The following is a 22005-nucleotide window of genomic DNA, read 5'->3' on the forward strand; positions in this document are numbered from 1 at the left end:
TTAATATGACACTTTAACTATCCTAGATTTGCTCCCTGTTCATAATTTTAATCAGTTGCCCTGTAAGTAGATTTCATGTGGTTTTAGAGCTAAGTAGATACAAATGAATTAATTATCCAAGTCCAGTTTATGGGTAAGCCAACTTTTCCAAAAGTTCAAGATAGTGCCAAGACCTGTCAAGTTCTTGAAACTTTATTTTATTGGAAACAGGCAAATAAATAGGACCTCATGGGAAAAATTTGTTTAAATTACCCATTTAGGAGGTTATAATAGAGAGGCAAACTTGTTATTATGTTAATTATGATAATATCACTTAATGTGGTGCCAATTTATTCTAGTAATCATTTTATATCTTAATGTTCTCAGGCAAAAATTTTGCTGATAGCTTTGTTCCTAGAAGTAGGTGACTAGAAAATGGAAGAATTACTGTTTTAGGAAGAGCAGCAAAAATACTTTTCAATCTCATGAATCATAGTGTATGTGGATTAAACAATGAAAATGTATACTTACTAGTTTCATTTATTTAATTATAATGAATTTCTTTTTTTTTTAAAGAAATTAACATTGAAAATACACTTGGAACATTATATTTTCAAAAGAATTTTTTAAACTCATGTGTATTTAGAGATTACCCTCTGACCACAGTGGGGTTTTGTTTTGTTTTGTTTTGTTTTGTTCTTAAATGATGGTAAAATAAACCACTCTGTTTTTTCCTTATTTATTGTCAAAATGGACCAAATGTCATAAGCTATAACATGCTTATCTTCAGTTGGGCAGATGAACATACCAAGTCTGAGAACTTTTTGGAGCAGTTCAGGTGTTCTGATTCTGACTTGAGCTATGAAGGACAAGCAGATGTCCAGCCAAGTGAGAATTCTTTTATGTGCTTATTTATCCCTTTCCAGTATTTTGAGGAGAAAATGTAAACTTTTTTCTCTCACTTTCCTTTTTTATTTATTAGTCTAGTAGTCCTGAGTTATTAAAAGTTTAGTAAGAGAAATTAGAGATAGCAATATTTAATTGCATCTGTTATTGAAACTAAATGGATAAATTAATGACAATTAATGGTTGTATACACATTTAGCTGCTCTTAATATGTCTCCAGAGATACTCCTTGAGAGGGCCTAGTGCCTATAATTTGGACATTGGGGATATTGGAATTCATGCTGTTGAGCCATGAATGCTTCTTTTCCCCTCATTCCAGTTAATGTTTCACACTTGGTACAAGCTCTTGGTCCAAGAAAGTGAATATGGTAGGAAGGAGTAAAGTGAGCAAACAAATTGAGTTCAGCCAACTTGCTCATCAGAGCTAAATTCTAAAAAAAAAAAAAAATCGTAAATTACTTTAAAAAGAGACAGGTGATCCATATTTCTGCTTAGCACCCCAGAAGTAATATCAAATTTGAATTCATTAGACACGTAAAAACTTTGCTATATGCCAGGTATCGTGCTAATCACTTCAAACATATTAACCCATTTAATTGTCATAATAACTTGTCAAAATTCTTGACAAAACCTGTTAAACTTGTTAGTATTTGGGTACTTTGATAAATATGTAAAAGATTTGCTATAGTTGTGTAGAACTGAGCACCTTCTTTACTGAACAACAGTACCTTTTTGCAGATACTTTAGTTTTTGTATTTAAGCTAAAGCTGATATAATCAGTGAAAAATGATGGAGATACCAAAGCAGAAATTTAAGAAGGAGCATCATGGTTTGATTTCACCACCTTGCCCCAGGTCTTTGTGTTTTATTGCTAAATAATATCAGAAACATTTATCAACATGTGTGTTTCATGGTATGACTTGTATGGGTGAAATGCTATTTTATCTATGCATTTCAAATTAGATTGTATAAAGAAGAACAAATGTCAATGTTGTCTCCTGTATGAAATTTCTCCTTTTGTCTTCTGATTCTTGTTGTGGTAGTGTATTTACTCCTTTTTGGCCAGTTGAGCCCCAGAAAAAAGAAGAGCTTCAAGCAAGTACATGATGGCATGTTTAATTTTTTTCCCCTTTTAGCTTGCCTACATATTTTATGGTTTATAAAGTATGTATTGCAGCTCTGCCATGTTCATTTTGAAAATTCCACCTAAGAACCAAGTTACAAGGACAAGTAAACAATCTCAAATTTCTTGTTGGATTTCATATTTTCCTTTTATAGTGGGAGACTCTGAATTAATATTAAGTAAGAATTGGGTCAGTCACAGTTACTCTATAGAGGCTTTTGATACGCTTTTCAGACACAGTATTTCCTATAGTCAGACAAAACAGTACAGAACAAATTAGTTATTAGGTTATTATAATTTTTTTTAAATTATAGTTTTTCATCTCTCATTTCCATACTATGAGATTTTGTGTTTCAAAGTATTTTTGATATCAGCCTAAACATTTTGGTTATAAAAATTCATTTATTTATCCTAATGCTTTCGAGTAGCGTCTTTCTTGTTCTTTCTTTTGTTCATACAAAGTTTTGTTTGGTCTATACACTTAATAAGTTGCATGTTTTAAATTAGGGGTCAGGAAACTATGAATAGTGGGCTAAATGTGAATTGCTATCTTTGTTTTCAAGTTTTGTTGGAACACAACCACACTCATGTATTATCTATGGCTCCTTTCACATTACAACAGAAGAGTTGAGTAGTTGGACGAACCATGAATAATCCACAAAATCTAAAATATTTAATAACTGACTCTTTATAGATAAAGCTTGCTGATCCCTGCTTTAAATTGCAGAGAGGACTTAATTTGGGCATTGGCTACCTATTTCATAGGACATTTTGGAGTATATTAAGGCAATTCACTTCCTGTAGATTCTTCACAATTGAACCTTTGTGTAGGCAGGCAGTGGAATTCCCATGGATCAATGTTTTGTGAGTTGATTAACAACAAGTATTTGTAAGATCACTTCCCATAAACTTAAGGAATTAGTTTTATTAATTTAGAAGATAATTTTCTTTGAGCCTCTGTTTCCTCAAGTGAGGAAACTGAACTAGATAATCTTTAAGGTTGCTTTTACTTATGTGGTTCTAACATTAACTCTTTGCACATTTTATTTTCATTTTGAAAAATAATTATAAGTATTATAAGGTAGAAGAACTTTTTACTCTGAAATTTTTTTATTGAACCAATAGGCTCAATGCTAAGAACCAAAAAATATTATTTGTAAGTTAAGGTTAAATCCAGATTCTGATTTTGGAATGCTTACAGAAATGAAAAATGATTCTTTTTTCCCCACATTCCACATTCCATGCTTTATTTTTTAAATATCATTTTTAATTAAATACATTATGCATCCATGACATTTTTCTTTGGATTTTTACTCTTTTCTGTTATACTTGTGAAAACAATCAGCTATACAATTAGGGGAAATTTTGAGACTGGTTATTTCTATTTCAATAGAACTGAAAATCTAACATTTTTTAATCTTAAGAATTCTTGCTAAAATATGGAAGGCAGATAAACCATATATTCTTGTCATTCTAAATTATTTTAGTAGAATTCATATAAATTATTTCATAGCTGCTTTATAATATTAACTGCCTGTTGTGAATTCCTGTGTCTCAATTTGAAGTCCTAAGGTTTTCCTGACATCATTATAATAAATCAGAAATAAGTTAATACAGTCAATATTGTGTTCGTTCATTTTCTCTGTGGGCATTAGTAGTCCTCTTCCCAAATCTTTTCTATCTAGTATGCAACAAACGTAATTTTTGTAATACATGTTTTATTAGGTACCTCATTCCTAATTCATTCCCAATAGAAAAATTTGGTGGGTTCACACAGTAAGATATTCCTCAGCACTCAAAGAAATGAACTGTGGCTACATGGAATAATGTGAATGAGTATTAGCAATATTATACTGAAAACATAATATACAAAAAGATATAAAATGATGCTTTTTTATAAGGTCACAGGCAACTTACACCAAACATTATTTGTCTTGGGCATACATATAAAACAGTATTTAACAGCAGTAATGAAAGCGTTAGGTGGCAGGACACAGAAGAGAGACAGGTTGTGGGGAGGAGCAGAAAGGTAGTACTCTGCCAAGTTTTCTATTTCTTGTGTTCACATTTATTATAAATACAAAAGCAAGCCATGCATGGACCAATGATGAGAGTATATCATGAGCCAGAGTATAATTAATCTAACTCATGTACCTGAGATCAGTTAAACCAAAAAAGACAAAGCTTGTAAGAATTTAGACATTGTTATATTTATTTAAAGCCCCAGCTGGCACATGACTTGGACAATGTTGTGATCACACATAATAACATTTTTCTAATGTAAAGATTTTAAGCTATAAAATGCCCTTTGGCAAAACTAATGGTATTAGCCACTATTGTTATACCATTTGGCAATTTTATGTAGATATAATTTTATAGTAAGTCTTATATATTCCTATCTGTGAAACTTTGCTTCTTCTATATAAAGGAGTTTCACAGCCTGCAATAAATATACATATAACACAGTGAAAATGTTTCTTACATTAATGAAACCCAAAGGTGATGATGTCTCCTTTTTGTTTAAGTTTACTTGCCCTTCTATGTTCATTTTTTTGGTAATATTTCATTGCAGATATGTAGACACTTTGCACAATCTTAATTCACTCTTTGCAATGATAATGTTAAATCAGATGAAGTTCTATTGCTAGTTGATCTTAGCAGCAGTGTCCTAAATGCCTAGTTCTGTTGTGTTCATAAATGATGGTCTGGTTTAATACTGCAGAGCCTTTTAAGCTAAGCATTTTGAGAACAGCTTCTGCCTTTCTTTTTCTTGTGGCAGCGTGTTGCTAAAGCGCTTACAGAGACACTGGTACATTAAACAGGGCTTTCCCTTTCTTTTCTTACATTGCTCTAGTTTTTGTTTGTTTATTGTTTTTTAGCAAAGCATTTTGCTCAGATTCACTTTATGCATGCATGTATTCAAACATGAGTATCCATTCCTCACCAGTTGGTATGATAGCAGCACTCAGCCCTCATCTAGTTTCAGAATGTATGTTCTACTTGGTCATCACTGATGCATGTTTGTTCTGTTTGTATATAGGTCCTATGCACAGTCAATTGGAATCTCTGAGTGACTCGTGGACTCGCCTGAAACATAACAGAGACTGGTTGTGCAGTTCCTCTTATTCCTTTGAGTCTGATTTTGATCTTACCAAGTCTTTGGGAGTTCACACTTTGATTGAAAATGTTGTAAGCTTTGTGAGTGGAGATGTGGGGAATGCCCCAGGTTTTAAAGAGCCAGAGGAAAGTATGTCTACAAGTCCCCAGGCCTCCATCATTGCAATGGAGCAGCAACAGTTAAGGGCAGAAGTAAGTTTTTGATGTTTACTCCTTGTGAGGGACTATGAACCACTGAATGTACAATTAATAGGAAAATTTTTTCCTTTTCTTCTACTTCTTGCCTCCCTCTTTCCTTCACCTGAGCTTTTTGATGTTGCTATCTTAACTGGAGCAACTTGATATTTTCTTTGCAGTGAACAGTAGTGTATTTTTAATTGCTGTCTTTTAGAACAAGATACTCTAATCACTAAGTGTTTCCTTGTCTCCTAGAAACTATAATAAGATTGGTGGGTGACTATACAGATCTGCTCTTAGAGTCTCCATTTTTGACACATTTGTCTGTTTAAAAAGGGCTAGATTAGAACATCATGGTAATAATGATGAATGCTAAAGTTAATGAACAAAGCCTCTTAAGTATCTCCCTCAAAATATTTATTAATGATTGTGATTTTAACATGTCCTCAAATTCTTTGATACTCTTCCTGCCAGGAGGTTGAGCTTAATTTTCCTCCTCTTAAGAGTAAGCTGGACTTAGTGACTTAGAGCTACCAGAGTATGAAAATGGCGGGGAAAAGTAATTTTACTTTGCAGAAACCTGGCAGACATCACCTTAACCAACTGATCAAGATTAATATCACCATAATTAATAGGTTATGCTAATATCATGCATGGTGATAATAATATGATAAGAAGGAGACTTTGTAATATTCTTCCCCCAAATCCATATCTGTAGTCCAAACATTAGAAAACATCAGGCAAACTCAGATTGAGGGACATACTATAAAATACAGGAACAGCCCTTTGTAAGCGTCAGGGTCATGGAAAACAAAGACAGAAACTGTCACAGACTAAAGGAGACAAGACAACTAAATGCAGTGTAATATCCTGGATTGGATCCTGGAACATAAAAGGGGCATTATGGGGAAACTGGTGAAATCCAAATAAATTCTATGGTTTGGTTAATAGTGTTGTACCAATTTTAATTTGTTTTTGATAAATATACCATAATTATGTAAGATATTAACAGTAGGAGAAACTTGGGGAAAGTATATAGGAACTCTTCTATAGATACAAAATTATTTCTAAATAAAAAGTTTATTTAAAAAAAAAAAAAAGGAATAGGCCAGTTGACTGCTGTGGTGGATATTTGTCCTCCTAGGGAAGATAGAGCCCAGAGTTCAAGAGAACCACATTGAGACCTTCTGGGAATATTTCTTCTAGTTCTTGAACTAAAGAGTATTCATTCTATATAACAGTATTATAAGAAAAGAAAGCAATATCCTTACTACCTGACACTTTTGAAACCTTCACATGTATCTCCTCATGAGCATCACAGTAGTTCTGTGAGTAGATTAAAGTACTAATAGCCTCATTTTATACATGAAGAAACTGAGACTCAGGAGATTAAGTGAGTTTTCCAAGACTGCATAGTAGTTGGACTATTCTGGCCTTTAAACTAGGTCTCCTGCATCCAGATTTACTAGTTTTTCCACTGTACTGTGTAACTTCTTTCATACTGAAGTATGCTGCAGAGACCTTAGAGATATTTTAATTTTTAAAGTCATAATAGCAAAATATTTATGTCAATAGAACAGATTCCTAAGAAATACCAAAATTTTCTGTACACTAAGAAATATATTGTCTATGACATAGAGAGTTATTTGTGTCTCAGTTCAGTGAAGAATTCTAAAATATGTTTATTTTACCTTTTCACAAGCTCCGTTTAGAGGCACTTCATCAGATACTTGTTCTGTTGTCTGGAATGGAAGAAAAAGGTAGCATCTCTCTGACAGGAAGCAGATTGAGCTCAGGTTTCCAGTCATCCACTCTGCTCACATCTGTGAGGCTGCAGTTTCTAGCAGGGTGTTTCGGTTTAGGCACTGTTGGACATGCAGGAGCCAAAGGAGAGAGTGGCCGATTGCATCACTATCAGGTAGGTGACAAAGCTGTCCTGTGAGGATGACACCTTAGCTGTATTTTTACACCACCAGTTTAATAATGCTAAACTTTTTGGTGTTTAGAAATGAGATTTAAAAATATAAAGACCTAAATGACTTAATGATATCATTGGTTTCATTTCTTGAGTAATAGTAGTGTAGCTGCAGTTAGATAAACCAATAGGTAAGCTATGGTACTGTTATACTTTTACATTCTTTGCTGGCTCAGTTTTATTATGCCTGAGCCAAATTGCATAGAGGTAGATTTAAGTTGGAACAGGGTTGGTATTTGGGAGGATGGGTTTCAAAAATTTACATTTTAGACTTGATCAATTTCACTTAGTTTCTCTGGTTGTTTGAACTGTTTTTTTAAGTGTTCTCTTCATGTCTTCCATGTTTAGAGAGGAGAAATGCTTTGTGAGAAAGGAGAAAGATTATATAGAATCAAGAATTTTCAAGCATTGAAAAATAAGTTTTAACTTTTATACACTGAAATATATGAAATGATTAAAAACCACCATAGGGCTCTAGTATAGACTAGGGATAAAATGCTGTTACTTTCAAAAGTAGGAAGTGTTTATTTAGTTCTTTGGTCCACTTTTTGATTGGGTCTTTTATTTTTCTGGAATTGAGCTTCTTGTATATTTTTGAGATTAATTCTTTGTGTTGCTTTGTTTGCTATTATTTTCTCCCATTCTGAAGGCTGTCTTTTCACCTTGCTTATAGTTTCCTTTGTTGTGCAGAAGCTTTTAATTTTAATTAGGTCCCATTGGTTTATTTTTGCTTTTATTTCCAGTATTCTGGGAGGTGGGTCATAGAGGATCCTGCTGTGGTTTATGTCAGAGAGTATTTGGCCCATGTTTTCCTCTAGGAGTTTAATAGTTTCTGGTCTTACGTTTAGATCTTTAATCCATTTTGAGTTTATTTTTGTGTATGGTGTTAGAAAGTGTTCTAGTTCCATTCTTTTACAAGTGGTTGACCGGTTTTCCCAGCACCACTTGTTAAAGAGATTGTCTTTTCTCCATTGTATATTCTTGCCTCCTTTGTCAAAGATAAGGTGTCCATAGGTGTGTGGATTTATCTCTGGGCTTTCTATTTTGTTCCATTGATCTATATTTCTGTCTTTGTGCCAGTACCATACTGTCTTGATGACTGTGGCTTTGTAGTAGAGCTTGAAGTCAGGCAGGTTGATTCCTCCGTTTCCATTCTTCTTTCTCAAGATTGCTTTAGCTATTCGAGGTTTTTTGTATTTCCATACAAATTGTGAAATTATTTGTTCTAGTTCTCTGAAAAATACTGTTGGTAGCTTGATAGGGATTGCATTGAATCTATAGATTGCTTTGGGTAGTATACTCATTTTCACTATATTGATTCTTCCGATCCATGAACATGGTATATTCTTCCGTGTATTATTGTCCGCTTTGATTTCTTTCACCAGTGTTTTATAGTTTTCTATATATAGGTCTTTTGTTTCTTTAGGTAGATATCTTCCTGAGTATTTTATTCTTTTCATTGCAATGGGGAATGGAATTGTGTCCTTAATTTCTCTTTCTGTTTTCTCATTGTTAGTGTATAGGAATACAAGGGATTTCTGTGTGTTAATTTTATATCCTGCAACTTTACTATATTCATTGATTAGCTCTAGTAATTTTCTAGTGGAGTCTTTAGGGTTTTCTATGTAGAGGATCATGTCATCTGCAAAGACATACAGATGGCTAACAAACACGTGAAAAGATGCTCAACATCACTCATTATCAGAGAAATGCAAATCAGAACCACAATGAGGTACCATCTCATGCCAGTCAGAATGGCTTCTACCCAAAAGTCTACAAATAATAAATGCTGGAGAGGGTGTGGAGAAAAGGGAACCCTCTTACACTGTTGGTGGGAATGCAAACTAGTACAGCCACTATGGAGAACAGTGTGGAGATTCCTTAAAAACCTGGAAATAGAACTGCCTTATGACCCAGCAATCCCACTGCTGGGCATACACACTGAGGAAACCAGAATTGAAAGAGACACTTGTACCCCAGTGTTCATCGCAGCACTATTTATGTGTGTGTGTGTATATATATATATATATATACATACACATAGACATATAGCCAGGACATAGAAGCAACCTAGATGTCCATCAGCAAACAAATGGATAAGAAAGCTGTGGTACATATACACAATGGAATATTACTCAGCCATTAAAAAGAATACATTTGAATCAGTTCTAATGAGGTGGATGAAACTGGAGCCTATTATGCAGAGTGAAGTAAGCCAGAAAGAAAAACACCAGTACAGTATACTAACGCATATATATGGAATTTAGAAAGAAGGTAACGATAACCCTGTATGCGAGACAGCAAAAGAGACACAGATGTATTGAACAGTCTTTTGGACTCTGTGGAAGAGGGTGAGGGTGGGATGATATGGGAGAATGGCATTGAAACATGTAAAATATCATACGTGAAACGAATCACCAGTCTAGGTTCGATGCATGATACAGGGTGCTTGGGGCTGACGCACTGGGAGGACCCAGTGGGATGGGATGGGGAGGGAGGTAGGAGGGGGTTCAGGATGGGGAACACATGTACACTCATTGCAGATTGAAGTCAATGTATGACAAAACCAATACAATATTGTAAAGTAAAATAAATAAATTAATTAAATAAAAATAAACAACAAAGTAGGAAGTGTTATTGTTGTTAACAGAAAAGGTAAATCTTTATGTGTAATTTAGGATGGGATCAGAGCAGCTAAGAGAAATATTCAGATTGAAATCCAGGTGGCTGTGCATAAGATTTATCAACAGTTGTCTGCTACCTTGGAGAGAGCCCTGCAAGCCAACAAGCACCACATTGGTGAGTAACTAAGCATGCAAATATAAGATGCAAGTTGCATTTTTGCCTGGGGTTGTAGTAGGTAGCTAATGTTCTGTGTTTAATAACATCAGTACGTCAGCTTATCTGTAAAGAATAAATACTTGAAAGTGTAATAGTGTTCCATACTACCATTTATGTTTTGGAATATGACTTATTTTAGTAAAGGCTTTGTTAACTTCAAAGAAGATTCTCAATTGTCTTTCTCTCTTTTTTTCTAGAAGCCCAACAGCGTCTCCTTTTGGTTACAGTTTTTGCCCTGAGTGTTCACTATCAGCCAGTAGATGTTTCTTTGGCGATTTCCACTGGTCTGCTAAATGTATTGTCACAGTTATGTGGCACAGACACCATGCTAGGACAGCCTCTTCAGTTGTTGCCAAAAACAGGTGTTTCCCAGCTTAGCACAGCTTTAAAAGTGGCTAGTACAAGGCTGCTCCAGATTCTAGCCATCACTACAGGGTGAGTATTGTAGACGTCTTGATAGAACTTTGTGGGGGTTGGTCTTTCACATTTTAGTTAATTTCCTTTTACCCCTAATCTTCTTTATGTATTTAAGTATGTTTACCCTTCTGTATAATTACCATTTATTTTTTTCCCTTTATTTCACATAGGACCTATGCTGATAAACTGAGCCCCAAGGTAGTTCAATCTTTGTTGGATCTACTTTGTAGTCAGTTGAAGAATTTGTTGTCCCAGGCTGGTGTATTGCTTATGGCCTCTTTTGGAGAAGGAGAAGAGGATGAAGAAGGAAAAAAAATTGACTCTAGTGGAGAAACTGAGAAGAGAGATTTCAGAGGTATAAACGTTTTTTTCTGTCATTATTTATAAGCATTTATTGATTCCACATTGTGTGAATATCTTTAGAATGATATTTCTTTCTGTTGTGAGGCATGAAAGGATTTTTGTTTATTTAGACACCCCATTTCTCTCCTAATTCGTACGATGTAGATGTACATCTGGTTGAACTTCCTCTCTTTACAGTCAGTTAACCCTGATGTAGTAACTATACCAGCCATACTCTAGATTCAGGCTCTCTATTGTATCTAGAACCTAAAGGTTCTCAGTGACTAATTTCCCCAGATTATGTTTTTGTAGCATTTAATCCTGACAGCTCATCTCTTGAGTTGCAGTCTTGGTTTAAGTGTTCCTCCAGGATCAAGGTTTTTAATATTTTGGAATTGGGTTAGAATTAGGGGAGCTGAACTTCTTGCTAGACTGTTCTGTTCTCTAGTCACTAAAAAAATTCATTATACTTAGCTGTAATAAATTTTGGTTGCTATTATATGATCATCTGCTTATAGCTTTAAAAAACTATTAATCAACATTATGGGAATTCCCTCATGATTCAGTGGTTAGGACTCGGTTTTTACTGCTGAGAATGTGGGTTCAAGCCCTGGTCAGGGAACTAAGATCCCACAGGTTGCACAGCACAGCCAAAAAAAAAAACCCCACAAAAAATATAGTGAACATTGTATTTCAGTAGAATGTAAACCCTTAACAGGAGAACTACTGCATATGTCAGTTATATAATTAAGGAATAAAGGTCTAAAACTGATCATTTGTTGAAAAAGTTTTGTGCAACTACCAATGTCATATTACCATAATAAGCTCTGGGAGCTGTTAAATCCTTTCTGGACCAGATAGACAGACAGATAGATAAAACAAGGTAATAGACCCAGTCTTTCAAGACCATTATGAGGATTAAATAATTGAATACTTGTAAAGGACTTAGAGAAGTATCTGGCACATAAGAGCTTGATGAATGTTAATATTGAAATAGTATAGTAAGTAATATTTAAATATATAAGGTATTATTTAAATAATATTAATACGGTATAGGTAGGTGGGTGGATAAAGGAACATGCTGGGGATACAAAAATCACAAAACATTATCTCTGCCCTGTAGGACTTTCTAGGATAATGAGGAAGGCAGACTTTTAAACAAATAATTACAGTGTAATACAATAAGCTTAGGAGAAATAGCTAAATCTCTTAGGTCAGAATCTAGAAGGATGTATATACGAGTCTCATTGAGGGCTAACTTTTGGTTTCAGAGGCTGAATCTGTGACAAGTTACTTCTTTTATAAAGAGCATGTTGCATATACGGAGTGTGGGGAGACTCACAAGGCATGATAACATAAAACAGGCTTTTAATGCCACCTCCCTTTTTCCTGAGATCCAACTGGGGATACAGGGTTGTTAAGGTAATAGTTTCTTACCACTCTCTGTTGAGCACTGCACATATGGACAGCATGGAAGAAACAGAAGAGTTACTTCTCAGCATCCTACCATATCCAGTAAAGGAACTGTGATGAATCTTAGCAGGTGTAATAACACACTGAGTCCACACCCAGTCCTCTCAGGTTGTACCTTTTCTGTTTATGGGCATGGCTGGGAGTGAGATTGATTCTAGTCAGCAGTGCCCAGGCATTCAGATAGGTAGACCAGGTATTAATAACTCCATATACTCTCTATAATACTTAACTAAAAGTAAGGTGTACTCTTCAAACATAATACTGATACTGGAAACAAACTATATCATAAAGCTGTATCAACCAGCTTTATGGTTAAGGTCTCTAGGCTTTAATTACTTTAATTAATCAGTGTCTTATTAAAAAAATACTTGCTGGGAAATAAAATACTTGCTGGGAGTGAGAGTGGGGTTGGATGGAGGCTTCCTAAAAGAGATTTCCCCAGGGGTCTCTACCAAGAGAGAAAGCTTCATGGAGGAGGTAACTTTTGAACTGGATTTTGAAGAAATGCATAGGAACCAGGTTAGAGTGAGATGTAGGTACCCAGGGCAGGCTAATAATTTTATGTTCTTCAAATTAATACTATTAAAAAGGTTTGCATATTAGCAAAGACTGAAGAAGTAAAGATTAGAGTACTGTGAGAAGGAAATGTAGAAAAGGAACTCTTAGCTTTTTCCCTAATTGTTCCTGACAGGTTAGTTCTATCATAAACCTGCACACCCATCAGCAAAACAAAAGCCCTCCAGTTAACAAGATATCCATGAAGATATTATAGATTACTGACTAGTCAGACCTGGTCTTTGGCTGGGAGTTGGTCTCCTCTCCATCACAAGTGACTTATCTGTGTATTTCTTAATTTGATATGCCAGGATCTCCCTGAAAGAAATGGCCTGTTTTCAAATTGTTACAGTTCTCCATGTTTTAATGCATGTTACAGACTGACATTCTGGGAATCTGCCCCACTGGCAAACTTCTCTGCCCTGGCTCCGAATGGGTCATACCTCCAAGGTGTTGGATGATATGAGATCATGGTGTATTAGGGGAACAGCAGAAAGTTCTTTGGCTTCAAAATGCACAGGGTTGTTGTTGTTTAGTTGCTAAGTCGTGTCCAACTATTTTCAACTCCATGGACTGTAGCATACCGGGCTTCCCTGTTCTTTACTATCTCCCACAGTTTGCTCAGACTTATGTCCATTGAGTTGGTGATGCTATTTAACCATCTCATCCTCTGCCACCCTCTTCTCCTCCTGCCCTAAGTTTTTCCCAGCGTCAGGGTCTTTTCCAATGAATCATTGTTTAGCGTCAGTCCTGGAGGGGATGACGAGAGGTATTGAGGCTCTTGGGAAAATTGGGATGATTGTTTAGAGCAGGTTGGTGGAAAGATTTCTTATATGTAGAGTTCAGGCAAACCATACCCAGGCCTAGAAATTCTTCTCTTGTAGAATATAAAAACAGTTAAGTCTTTTTTAGAGATGTAATTCTTAATTTGATTGGGCCAGAGGAAGGGGAAAATGGTGAGTGGATCATGGACTTTTTGAAAATGTGATTACAGTTGTCAGGTCTTTACTAGTCCAGTGCACACACAGACATGGTTTTGTTTTGGTTTTTAAGAATATGTTTCAGTTCAGAACATTTATTTATTTTTGTCCATGCAGCATGACTTGTAGGATATTAGTTCCCTGACCAGGAATTGAACCCAGGCCCTAGGCAGCTAATTGACAGCCTAGGTTGTGAATTAAGTGGTACTTAACTGCATTCTCAGTGTAAGTTATTTGATAAAAAACTGTTTCCTGTTTGCTTTTGGTTATAATGTAAACCTGTCTGTTCACTCTTTAGCTGCTCTTAGGAAACAGCACGCAGCTGAACTGCATCTGGGGGATTTCCTAGTTTTTCTTCGCAGAGTTGTATCTTCAAAAGCAATTCAATCAAAAATGGCTTCCCCAAAGTGGACAGAAGTGCTTTTAAATATAGCATCTCAGAAATGTTCTTCAGGTATGTGACCTTTGTCTTATTTTGGAGTATTTTGCATATCACATGTGTTTTATTCAGATAATGCCAGACTTTAACAACATCATATACTTGACCTTGATTTTAAGACTTTTCTTTCCTGTTTTGTGAGTACTTATTTGATTGAAAGAAAAGTAATTTCAGGAGTAAAAATGGAAAGGCATCAAATCAATAATAGAAGATAGCACTGGAGACGATCATAGATTTAATATTGGAAACGTCTCTAGTTGTTCAGATTATAATAATAAGTGGAGAATATTCAGTTTAATGTGATAATTAAGCACAGATTTTGAAATTGTTGGATTATCAGAATGCAGATCTGAATTTGTCTGTTCTTTCTCATCATGATACGATTTCTGTTGCCTTGATTTAACTTCTAGTTGTGTGCTGTCTATGAGAGTTCTGTAAAATAAGCGTTATTCTTGCTTCTTAGCCTAAAACTCTGGTCTGCTTACATAGATTACTGTCAGTCTTTTCCTAATCTGTTTGCTTTTTGTTTTTAAAATAAATGTGCATAAAATAGAATTTACCATTTTAACCACTTAAGTGTACAATTCAGTGACATTGATTACATTCACAGAGTTGCTCAACCATCACTGCTGTCCATTTCTAGAACTTTTTCATCATCCCTAGTCTTTTTTAAGTGTGCTGAAACGTAACATAGTCTTCTATGATACATGTTATTTTATATGTGTACATTTTTAATATAGTTTATTAGTGTTTCTTTTTACTTTTTTGTATGTATTCAATTTTTAAAAAGTTCAGATTCTATATATGTTTTAAGGTTGATATATAAACAAAAAGAATACAGGCAGCTTATTATTAACATAATAGCTGCAGTTATTAACTGCAAAAATACAGTAAAACAGAGTCATACTAAATGTTAATGTTCTTGCAACAGAATTATCCCAGTCATTGTGGTAGCAAATTCTGGCAAGAAATTGATTTGTTGTTAAAAGTATTGAAAGAATTTCCAAAATTGATCAACTGGGCTGCAAATAAAACAGCATTTTATTTAAAAGAGGCCTTACCTTTGTCTTATTTTTTTAAAAGCTCTGCCATTCATAAGTTACTATTATTGGCAGATCAGTAGTTCAAGTCAAGGTTCTTCCTGTAACTATGCTTCTTAGCCTTATATATAGTAAGTTTATACTCATTTTTATGTTTTTCTTTACTAGTATAACTTACAGTAGCTTTTTTCCCCCTCCTTTAATAAAATAAGGCTTATGATAATATTGAGTAAGTTCTTAGAGCATGAAGAAGAATCAGATATTAATTTATTTCTACTAGTTGCTTGTATTGGGTTGGCCAAAAGAGTTCTTTCGGATTTTTCTGTAAGACAGTGCAAAAAACCCAGAAGAGCTTTTTGGCTAACCCAGTAATAATAATGGATAGAAAAAAAAGCATCAGTATCCTGCCTCTGTCTTTGTTTCTTTTAGAAAAATACAAACTGCTTTCTCTCCATTAACCCTGTAGGTCCGTCAGGGAATAGATGCAGTCAGGAGCAATTAAAGGGTACAATAAGCCTGAGCTTTAGAGGTTAACAGATGTGTCATTTAAAATTCTACTTCTGTCTCTACTGAGCTATGTGGCTTTGCTCAAGTTACTTCTCTGAGCCTCTGTTTCCTCATCAGTAAAATAAGGATATAATGTAGGGTTTGTGAGGATCAACAGAGTTATTAATGTATATGAAATGCATAGCATGGTACTTGGCACAGGTGTTTATTATAGTACTGTTCCCTTATATATACATAAAAACTGAAACACGAACATGAATATTCATATACATTGATGGATATGGGATGAATCCAGAATTCTTGTGATAATGTCCTGAAGTAAAGTCTGTTCCATCCTAAAGACTTAACACCCTCAAGGATTTTTTTCAAGTTTATTTAAACTTTGAATTTAAGTCACATTTATAATAAGACAATGTTCTTTCCCCCCTCCAGGAATTCCTCTAGTTGGTAACTTAAGAACGAGGCTCCTTGCACTTCACGTCCTTGAGGCTGTGCTGCCAGCTTGTGAATCTGGTGTAGAAGATGATCAGATGGCCCAGGTTTCTATTTTTAAAATTATTAGAAGACATTCTTTAACATCTGCAACATGATTCACCCAAACTTGAAACTTACAGTCTCTTCAGTTGCAAATGTGTCATTTATTCAGTAGCATCTACAACTTCCACTTCTGAGATTGTTTTTTAAATTTTTTCATCTCCAAGCAAAGAGAAAGAGAAATTAAATTAGTTATGAGATGTGAGAAGTGGTGGTATAGTGAATATTTTCAAGGTCAGAATGAAAGGAAAATTTATAGAATTTCTTTCTACATGTGGGCATCTAGAGAGAGAAAGATATGAAGCTGTATGGCCTCATCAGAGGTCCATATAGCGAGGCAACAGGGCAGTTGAACCCACTCTGTAGTGGGTTAATGATCTTTCTAAAAAATGACATTTTAGCTTGCATCTACACAAAGTAGCTGTCAGACATTGGTATAATTAAATCTCACAGGTGACTTAATCTTATGATTTATCTTTTCTAAAAACAGTTTAAATAATCCTTTACAGATTTTATCATTGTTTTTCCTTCAATACATAGGTTGTGGAACGCCTGTTTTCCCTCCTGTCAGATTGTATGTGGGAGACACCCATTGCTCAGGCCAAACATGCTATTCAGATAAAGGAAAAAGAACAAGAAATAAAATTACAGGTACCTGATTCTTCCAAAAAGGTATTTTTAGACAGCACAAGTGAATATCTTGCCACCTGTCTCTGGATCCTTTCTCCTTTGAGGGACATTTTTCTATCAGTTAATCAGTCTCCTCTCTGCACACGCTCTCCCTCTCCACTGGAGGAGTTTCCTTCTCCTCAGTTTGTAAACATCTCTTATTCCCACTCTCCTAAATAGCATTTTTTTATCAATGAATCCTTTCTATATATTCTTTTGTGCATCATTGCCAAGCCTCCGGGAAGAGTAATCTTGTACATGTTTAAATCACTTCCTTACTTCTCATTTCTTTAGCCCAATCGTTTCTTTTCCATCAAAGCACTGAAATAATGACAGAGGTGTTGTTGGTAATAGTGTATGGCTTTTTGCTCACAACTTACTTGACCTCTGTAAACTCTAGCCTTCCATTGTTTTCAAACCATCACTTTCTCTAGATTCCCTCTGCCAATCCTTGATTCCCTCTGGAGGCATCTCTTCTTTGGTGTGACTTTCTCCTTGCCTCCATCCCAGATTCCGGTGTTCCTCAGAGTTCTGTGTTTAGCTTTTCTAGAAGTCTCAGTCATAATCATGACCATTTTCACTACATTCATTGCCTTCCAGACTTGAATGATAGATAGCCCAGGTGTCTTTCCTTCAAACCTTTCTTCTTTTCCTCCTATCCCATTTTTATTGGTGGCACTAACATTTAACTAGCTTTTCAAGCCTGAATTCCTGGGAATTCTAGACTTTGCTAATATCCCCATCCGTGTGGTCCCTAGACCTCATTGATTTCACCTCCTAAATTGTTTTTGCTTGAATCCATCTATCTAGCTATCTTAGTGTTTCTACTAGTTTTCATGATTCCATGCTTTTTCTGGTTTTCCTTCTATCCCAGTACAATGGCCTTTTCTTCTCATCCTTTTTCATTTGTACTTCCCCCTCTATTTTAGGGCTTCCCTGGTGGCTCAGAACAGGAAAGCCTGGTCTGAGGTAGATTCCCATTGAGACAGATTCAGGTAAAGATCTGCCTGCAATGTAGAAGACCCGCGTTCAATCCCTGGGTTGGGAAGATCTCCTGGAGAATGGAATGGCAACCCACTCCAATGTTCTTTCCTGGAGAATTCCATGGACAGAGGAGCCTGGCGGGCTGCAGTGCATGGGTTGGCAAAGAGTTGGGACATGACTGAGTGATTGCCACTTTGACTTTCACTTCTATTTAATCTAACTGCTGAAATCTCCCAAGGTTTGGTCCTAAGACCCCTTATTTTCTTCAGCTGTTACTTCCATTTCATTTCCTCTAGCATCAAACCTTATTCAGACCCATTTGCCATTGGTCATCAAATCTTTAGTCCCCTTTTTGACATTTTTTTCTGAATTCCAGACTTATATACCCATCTTCTACTTGCCTTGCCACTTGAATGATAGTCTAATAGGCATCTCATACTTAGCAGCATCCTTAGTTCTGTTAATAGTCTGTTCCCCAGGCTTTCCCATATTTCCTAGTAAGTGACTCAACCAAAAAACCAAGCAGTCATCCTTGATTCCTCTCTTATCACACACACCCCATTTTCTCTACATAATCTCCAAGTCCTGCTAACTTCTCTGTTAATAGTTAACTTGAATTTTTGCACCTCCTTATTCCTCTGCCATCACCCTACTCCAAGCCCCTCTTTTGTCTGGCCTGGATTACGCAATATTCCATGTTAATTCCCTATAATTCATTCTCTCCACAGGATCTAGTGTGAGCTTCAAGTAACTTGGTAACTTGGAACATGTTGATCCTCTGCTTAAAACCCTCCAGTTAATGGTTTTCCATCCTTTATCTCCTCTTTCTTACTACACTGTGAACAAATGCCTTCTTGTTTCTTGAACACACTGAGCTTGTTCCTTCCTTTGGGCTTTGCTCTGGCTTTCTTTCTACCTAGAATACTTCCCTCAGATATGTTTCTCAGAAGTCCACTTATTATTCGTGTCTTGACTTAATTATCACTTCTTCAGATTCCTTTCCTAATCCACAATCTAGAGTCAGTTGCCACATACTCTTTAATGCCACAAAAATCACCTATTTTAATTTCAGCGTAGAATTTATCACCTAATATTTTCTTGTATCTTTTCTGTCTCCACCTTCTAAAATATAAGCTCTGTGTGAGCAGAGACCTAATCTATCCAGTATATTGCTGAATATATATATAGGACCTGGTATAGTGTCTGGTACACAGTAGATGCTTAACAAATACTCATTGGGTAAATGAAGGACTTATACGTTGTCAGTGTTTCTTACCTGAACTCTTGCAGTAAACTCCTGATTGTTCTCTCTGTTTTCATCCTGTATATTCCTGGTACAACAATGTTTATGAAACATAGATCTGATCAGAGTTCCTCTATATAAATCATTCTGTGTAGAAATTCTCTTGTCTAAAGATCAAACTTAGAATGTCTTCCATGATTTTTTTCCTAGTTCCTTATTCTTTTTCAGTCTCATCCTCCAGATCTTCAATACTGCTTGCAATTATGTTTAATCAGTGAATGCTGATCAGTGAATTCTGTTTCAGTTCTGTGCCTTGACACATGCTGTACATACTGCCTTCAATTTCTTTTTCTTTGATCAGCTGCTTAATGCCTTCTTATCATTCAGGATTGAGGTCAGAAGTCATCCTCTTTTGAACGCTTACCTTATCCTTCCCAAGCATGGTTAGAAACTTGCACTTTTATGTTTCTGCTCTACCTGTCATGTAACTTCTTTTATTCTCCCACTGCAGTATTGTGTTATTTGTCTCTTTTTTGCCTGACTGAGCTATAAGCTCTTTGTGGGCAGGGACCATGCCACATTTATGCTTGTATTCCCATCACCTGCATAGTAACTGATGTATCTGCTAAGTCGCTTCAGTCGTGTCCGACTCTGTGTGACCCCAAAGACGGCAGCCCACCAGGCTCCCCTGTCCCCGGGATTCTCCAGGCAAGAACACTGGAGTGGGTTGCCATTTCCTTCTCCAATGCATGAAAGTGAAAAAATAAAGTGAAGTCGCTACTAACGCATATATATGGAATTTAGAAAGATGGTAACAGTAACCTGGTGTACGAGACAGCAAAAGAGACACTAATGTATAGAACAGTCTTATGGACTCTGTGGGAGAGGGAGAGGGTGGGAAGATTTGGGAGAGTGACATTGAAACATGTAGAATATCATGTAAGAAACGAGTTGCCAGTCCAGGTTCGATGCGCGATACTGGATGCTTGGGGCTGGTGCACTGGGACGACCCAGAGGGATGGTGTGGGGAGGGAGGAGGGAGGAGGGTTCAGGATGGGGAACACATGTATGCCTGTGGCGGATTCATTTTGATATTTGGCAAAACTAATACAATTATGTAAAGTTTAAAAATAAAATAAAATTAAAAAAAAAAAAAGTGAAGTCGCTCAGTCGTGTCTGACTCCTAGCGACCCTATGGACTGTAGCCCTCCAGGCCCCTCCATCCATGGGACTTTCCAGGCGAGAGTACTAGAGTGGGGTGCCATTGTCTTCTCCGAACTGGTATATTGTAGATAATAAATATTTGTGAATCAAACCAAGGAGTCTTAGAATATCTATTAACTGAGATCTGAGTTACTTCAAAATACTGACTCAGTTTCTTTTCTGGTAGAAGCAGGGAGAGTTGGAGGAAGAAGATGAGAATCTTCCTATACAAGAAGTATCCTTTGACCCAGAGAAAGCTCAGTGTTGCATAGTGGAAAATGGACAGATTTTAACTCATGGCAGTGGAGGAAAAGGATATGGACTGGCGTCAACTGGAGTAACTTCTGGGTGCTATCAGTGGAAGGTGCGTAGAATTCTAAGTAGTAATTAAAAACATTTTATCTTTTAGTCTCTTCCTCCTAGATTATTATTTTTTAAAGAGAAAGACTATTAAAAAATCATCTTACGTAAAAGTTCTAGTACTCTGTAATTTTTAACATAAATGGAAGCCCAATGAAGGATATATAAGAACCCTATATTATTTTTGTAACTCTTTCAAAAATGTTTTTAATGTATAGTTGAAAAATGACGATCATCTCTTCCATGAGAGGTCATACAGTGCACCCCCAGCAATGAAAATTTGATAACATGTGTGATGTTTCTTCCTGGGAGAGCACATAAGAGACTGAATGGCCGAGATTTTTACTGGATGCTAGTCACATACTCTGCGCCTGGCATATACTAAAATTTTAGATTCCCAGAGGGAAAGCAGCTTTTTATCATAAACATATTATCATACAGTCTAAGTAAAAGAAGCCACCTTTATCAGTTAGGGAAACTTTGTATCAATGTGGCAAAGTATTTATCAGTCTAGTCCCCAGGTGCCAGCCAAGGACCAACATTGCAAGTAGACATTTCTAAGGATAGCAGTCCTGTTGTGTTACTTCTTTTGATTGCACAGTGTACCTCCTTGGCTCTTTGCCACAGTGTTTTTACAATAAAATTAATGTTATTATCTGGTAGGACCTCAGACAGCAGGGTGAGACCAGCCTGTAGTATTGACTTCAGGGGTCTTAGACTTAGCCAGTTAAAATAAATCTTATTAATCACAAAATATCTATCTTAAAAAGTCATGTGGCTTTTTCCATAAATTTAGCACAGCACAACTCTGGCCAGTCCAGGACTCAGAATAGGGCACTTACACAGAAAAATTTAATTCTAGAGGTTGTATATGGTATCCTTGGAGATGAAGAGTTTATAAGATGTACAGTAGTCAGGCAGAACAAGTTAACAGGACCTTGATGGGATCTCCTATCAGGGGGCCTCCCACCTTATTTTCTCATTGCAGTCTAAATAATTTAGTTGAGTTCTTGGTTTCAGAGGGACTATCTCTAAAGCCAGTTGGTTAAATAGTTCTGTTTGTGTGTGACATCTTTTTATCTGCCTCAAGAGCGTGGATGACATCTGGAGGTGTCCTGTGGAAATTCCAGGACCTGGAGTC

General features: G+C 36.0%; 1 protein-coding gene across 14 annotated transcripts in view; it reads left to right on the forward strand.

Annotated features, from left to right (window-relative positions):
• The window catches only part of HERC1 (HECT and RLD domain containing E3 ubiquitin protein ligase family member 1), a 228712-nt gene that overhangs the window by 127351 nt on the left and 79356 nt on the right, over positions 1-22005 (forward strand). For 10 of the 14 annotated variants that reach the window (XM_070797433.1, XM_070797430.1, XM_070797428.1 and 7 more), the window contains 9 exons: positions 5049-5317; positions 7005-7220; positions 9956-10076; positions 10316-10553; positions 10706-10890; positions 14184-14339; positions 16304-16410; positions 16946-17077; positions 20692-20868. In XM_070797433.1, coding sequence (XP_070653534.1) covers positions 5049-5317; positions 7005-7220; positions 9956-10076; positions 10316-10553; positions 10706-10890; positions 14184-14339; positions 16304-16410; positions 16946-17077; positions 20692-20868 — 1601 coding nt within the window. The remainder of the gene's footprint in view (positions 1-5048; positions 5318-7004; positions 7221-9955; positions 10077-10315; positions 10554-10705; positions 10891-14183; positions 14340-16303; positions 16411-16945; positions 17078-20691; positions 20869-22005) is intronic. The other 4 variants (XM_070797436.1, XM_070797442.1, XM_070797434.1 and 1 more) reach the window with 3 other exon arrangements.

Source organism: Bos indicus, chromosome 10 (genome assembly GCF_029378745.1).
Source record: "Bos indicus isolate NIAB-ARS_2022 breed Sahiwal x Tharparkar chromosome 10, NIAB-ARS_B.indTharparkar_mat_pri_1.0, whole genome shotgun sequence".
NCBI classification, from domain to species: Eukaryota; Metazoa; Chordata; class Mammalia; order Artiodactyla; family Bovidae; genus Bos; species Bos indicus.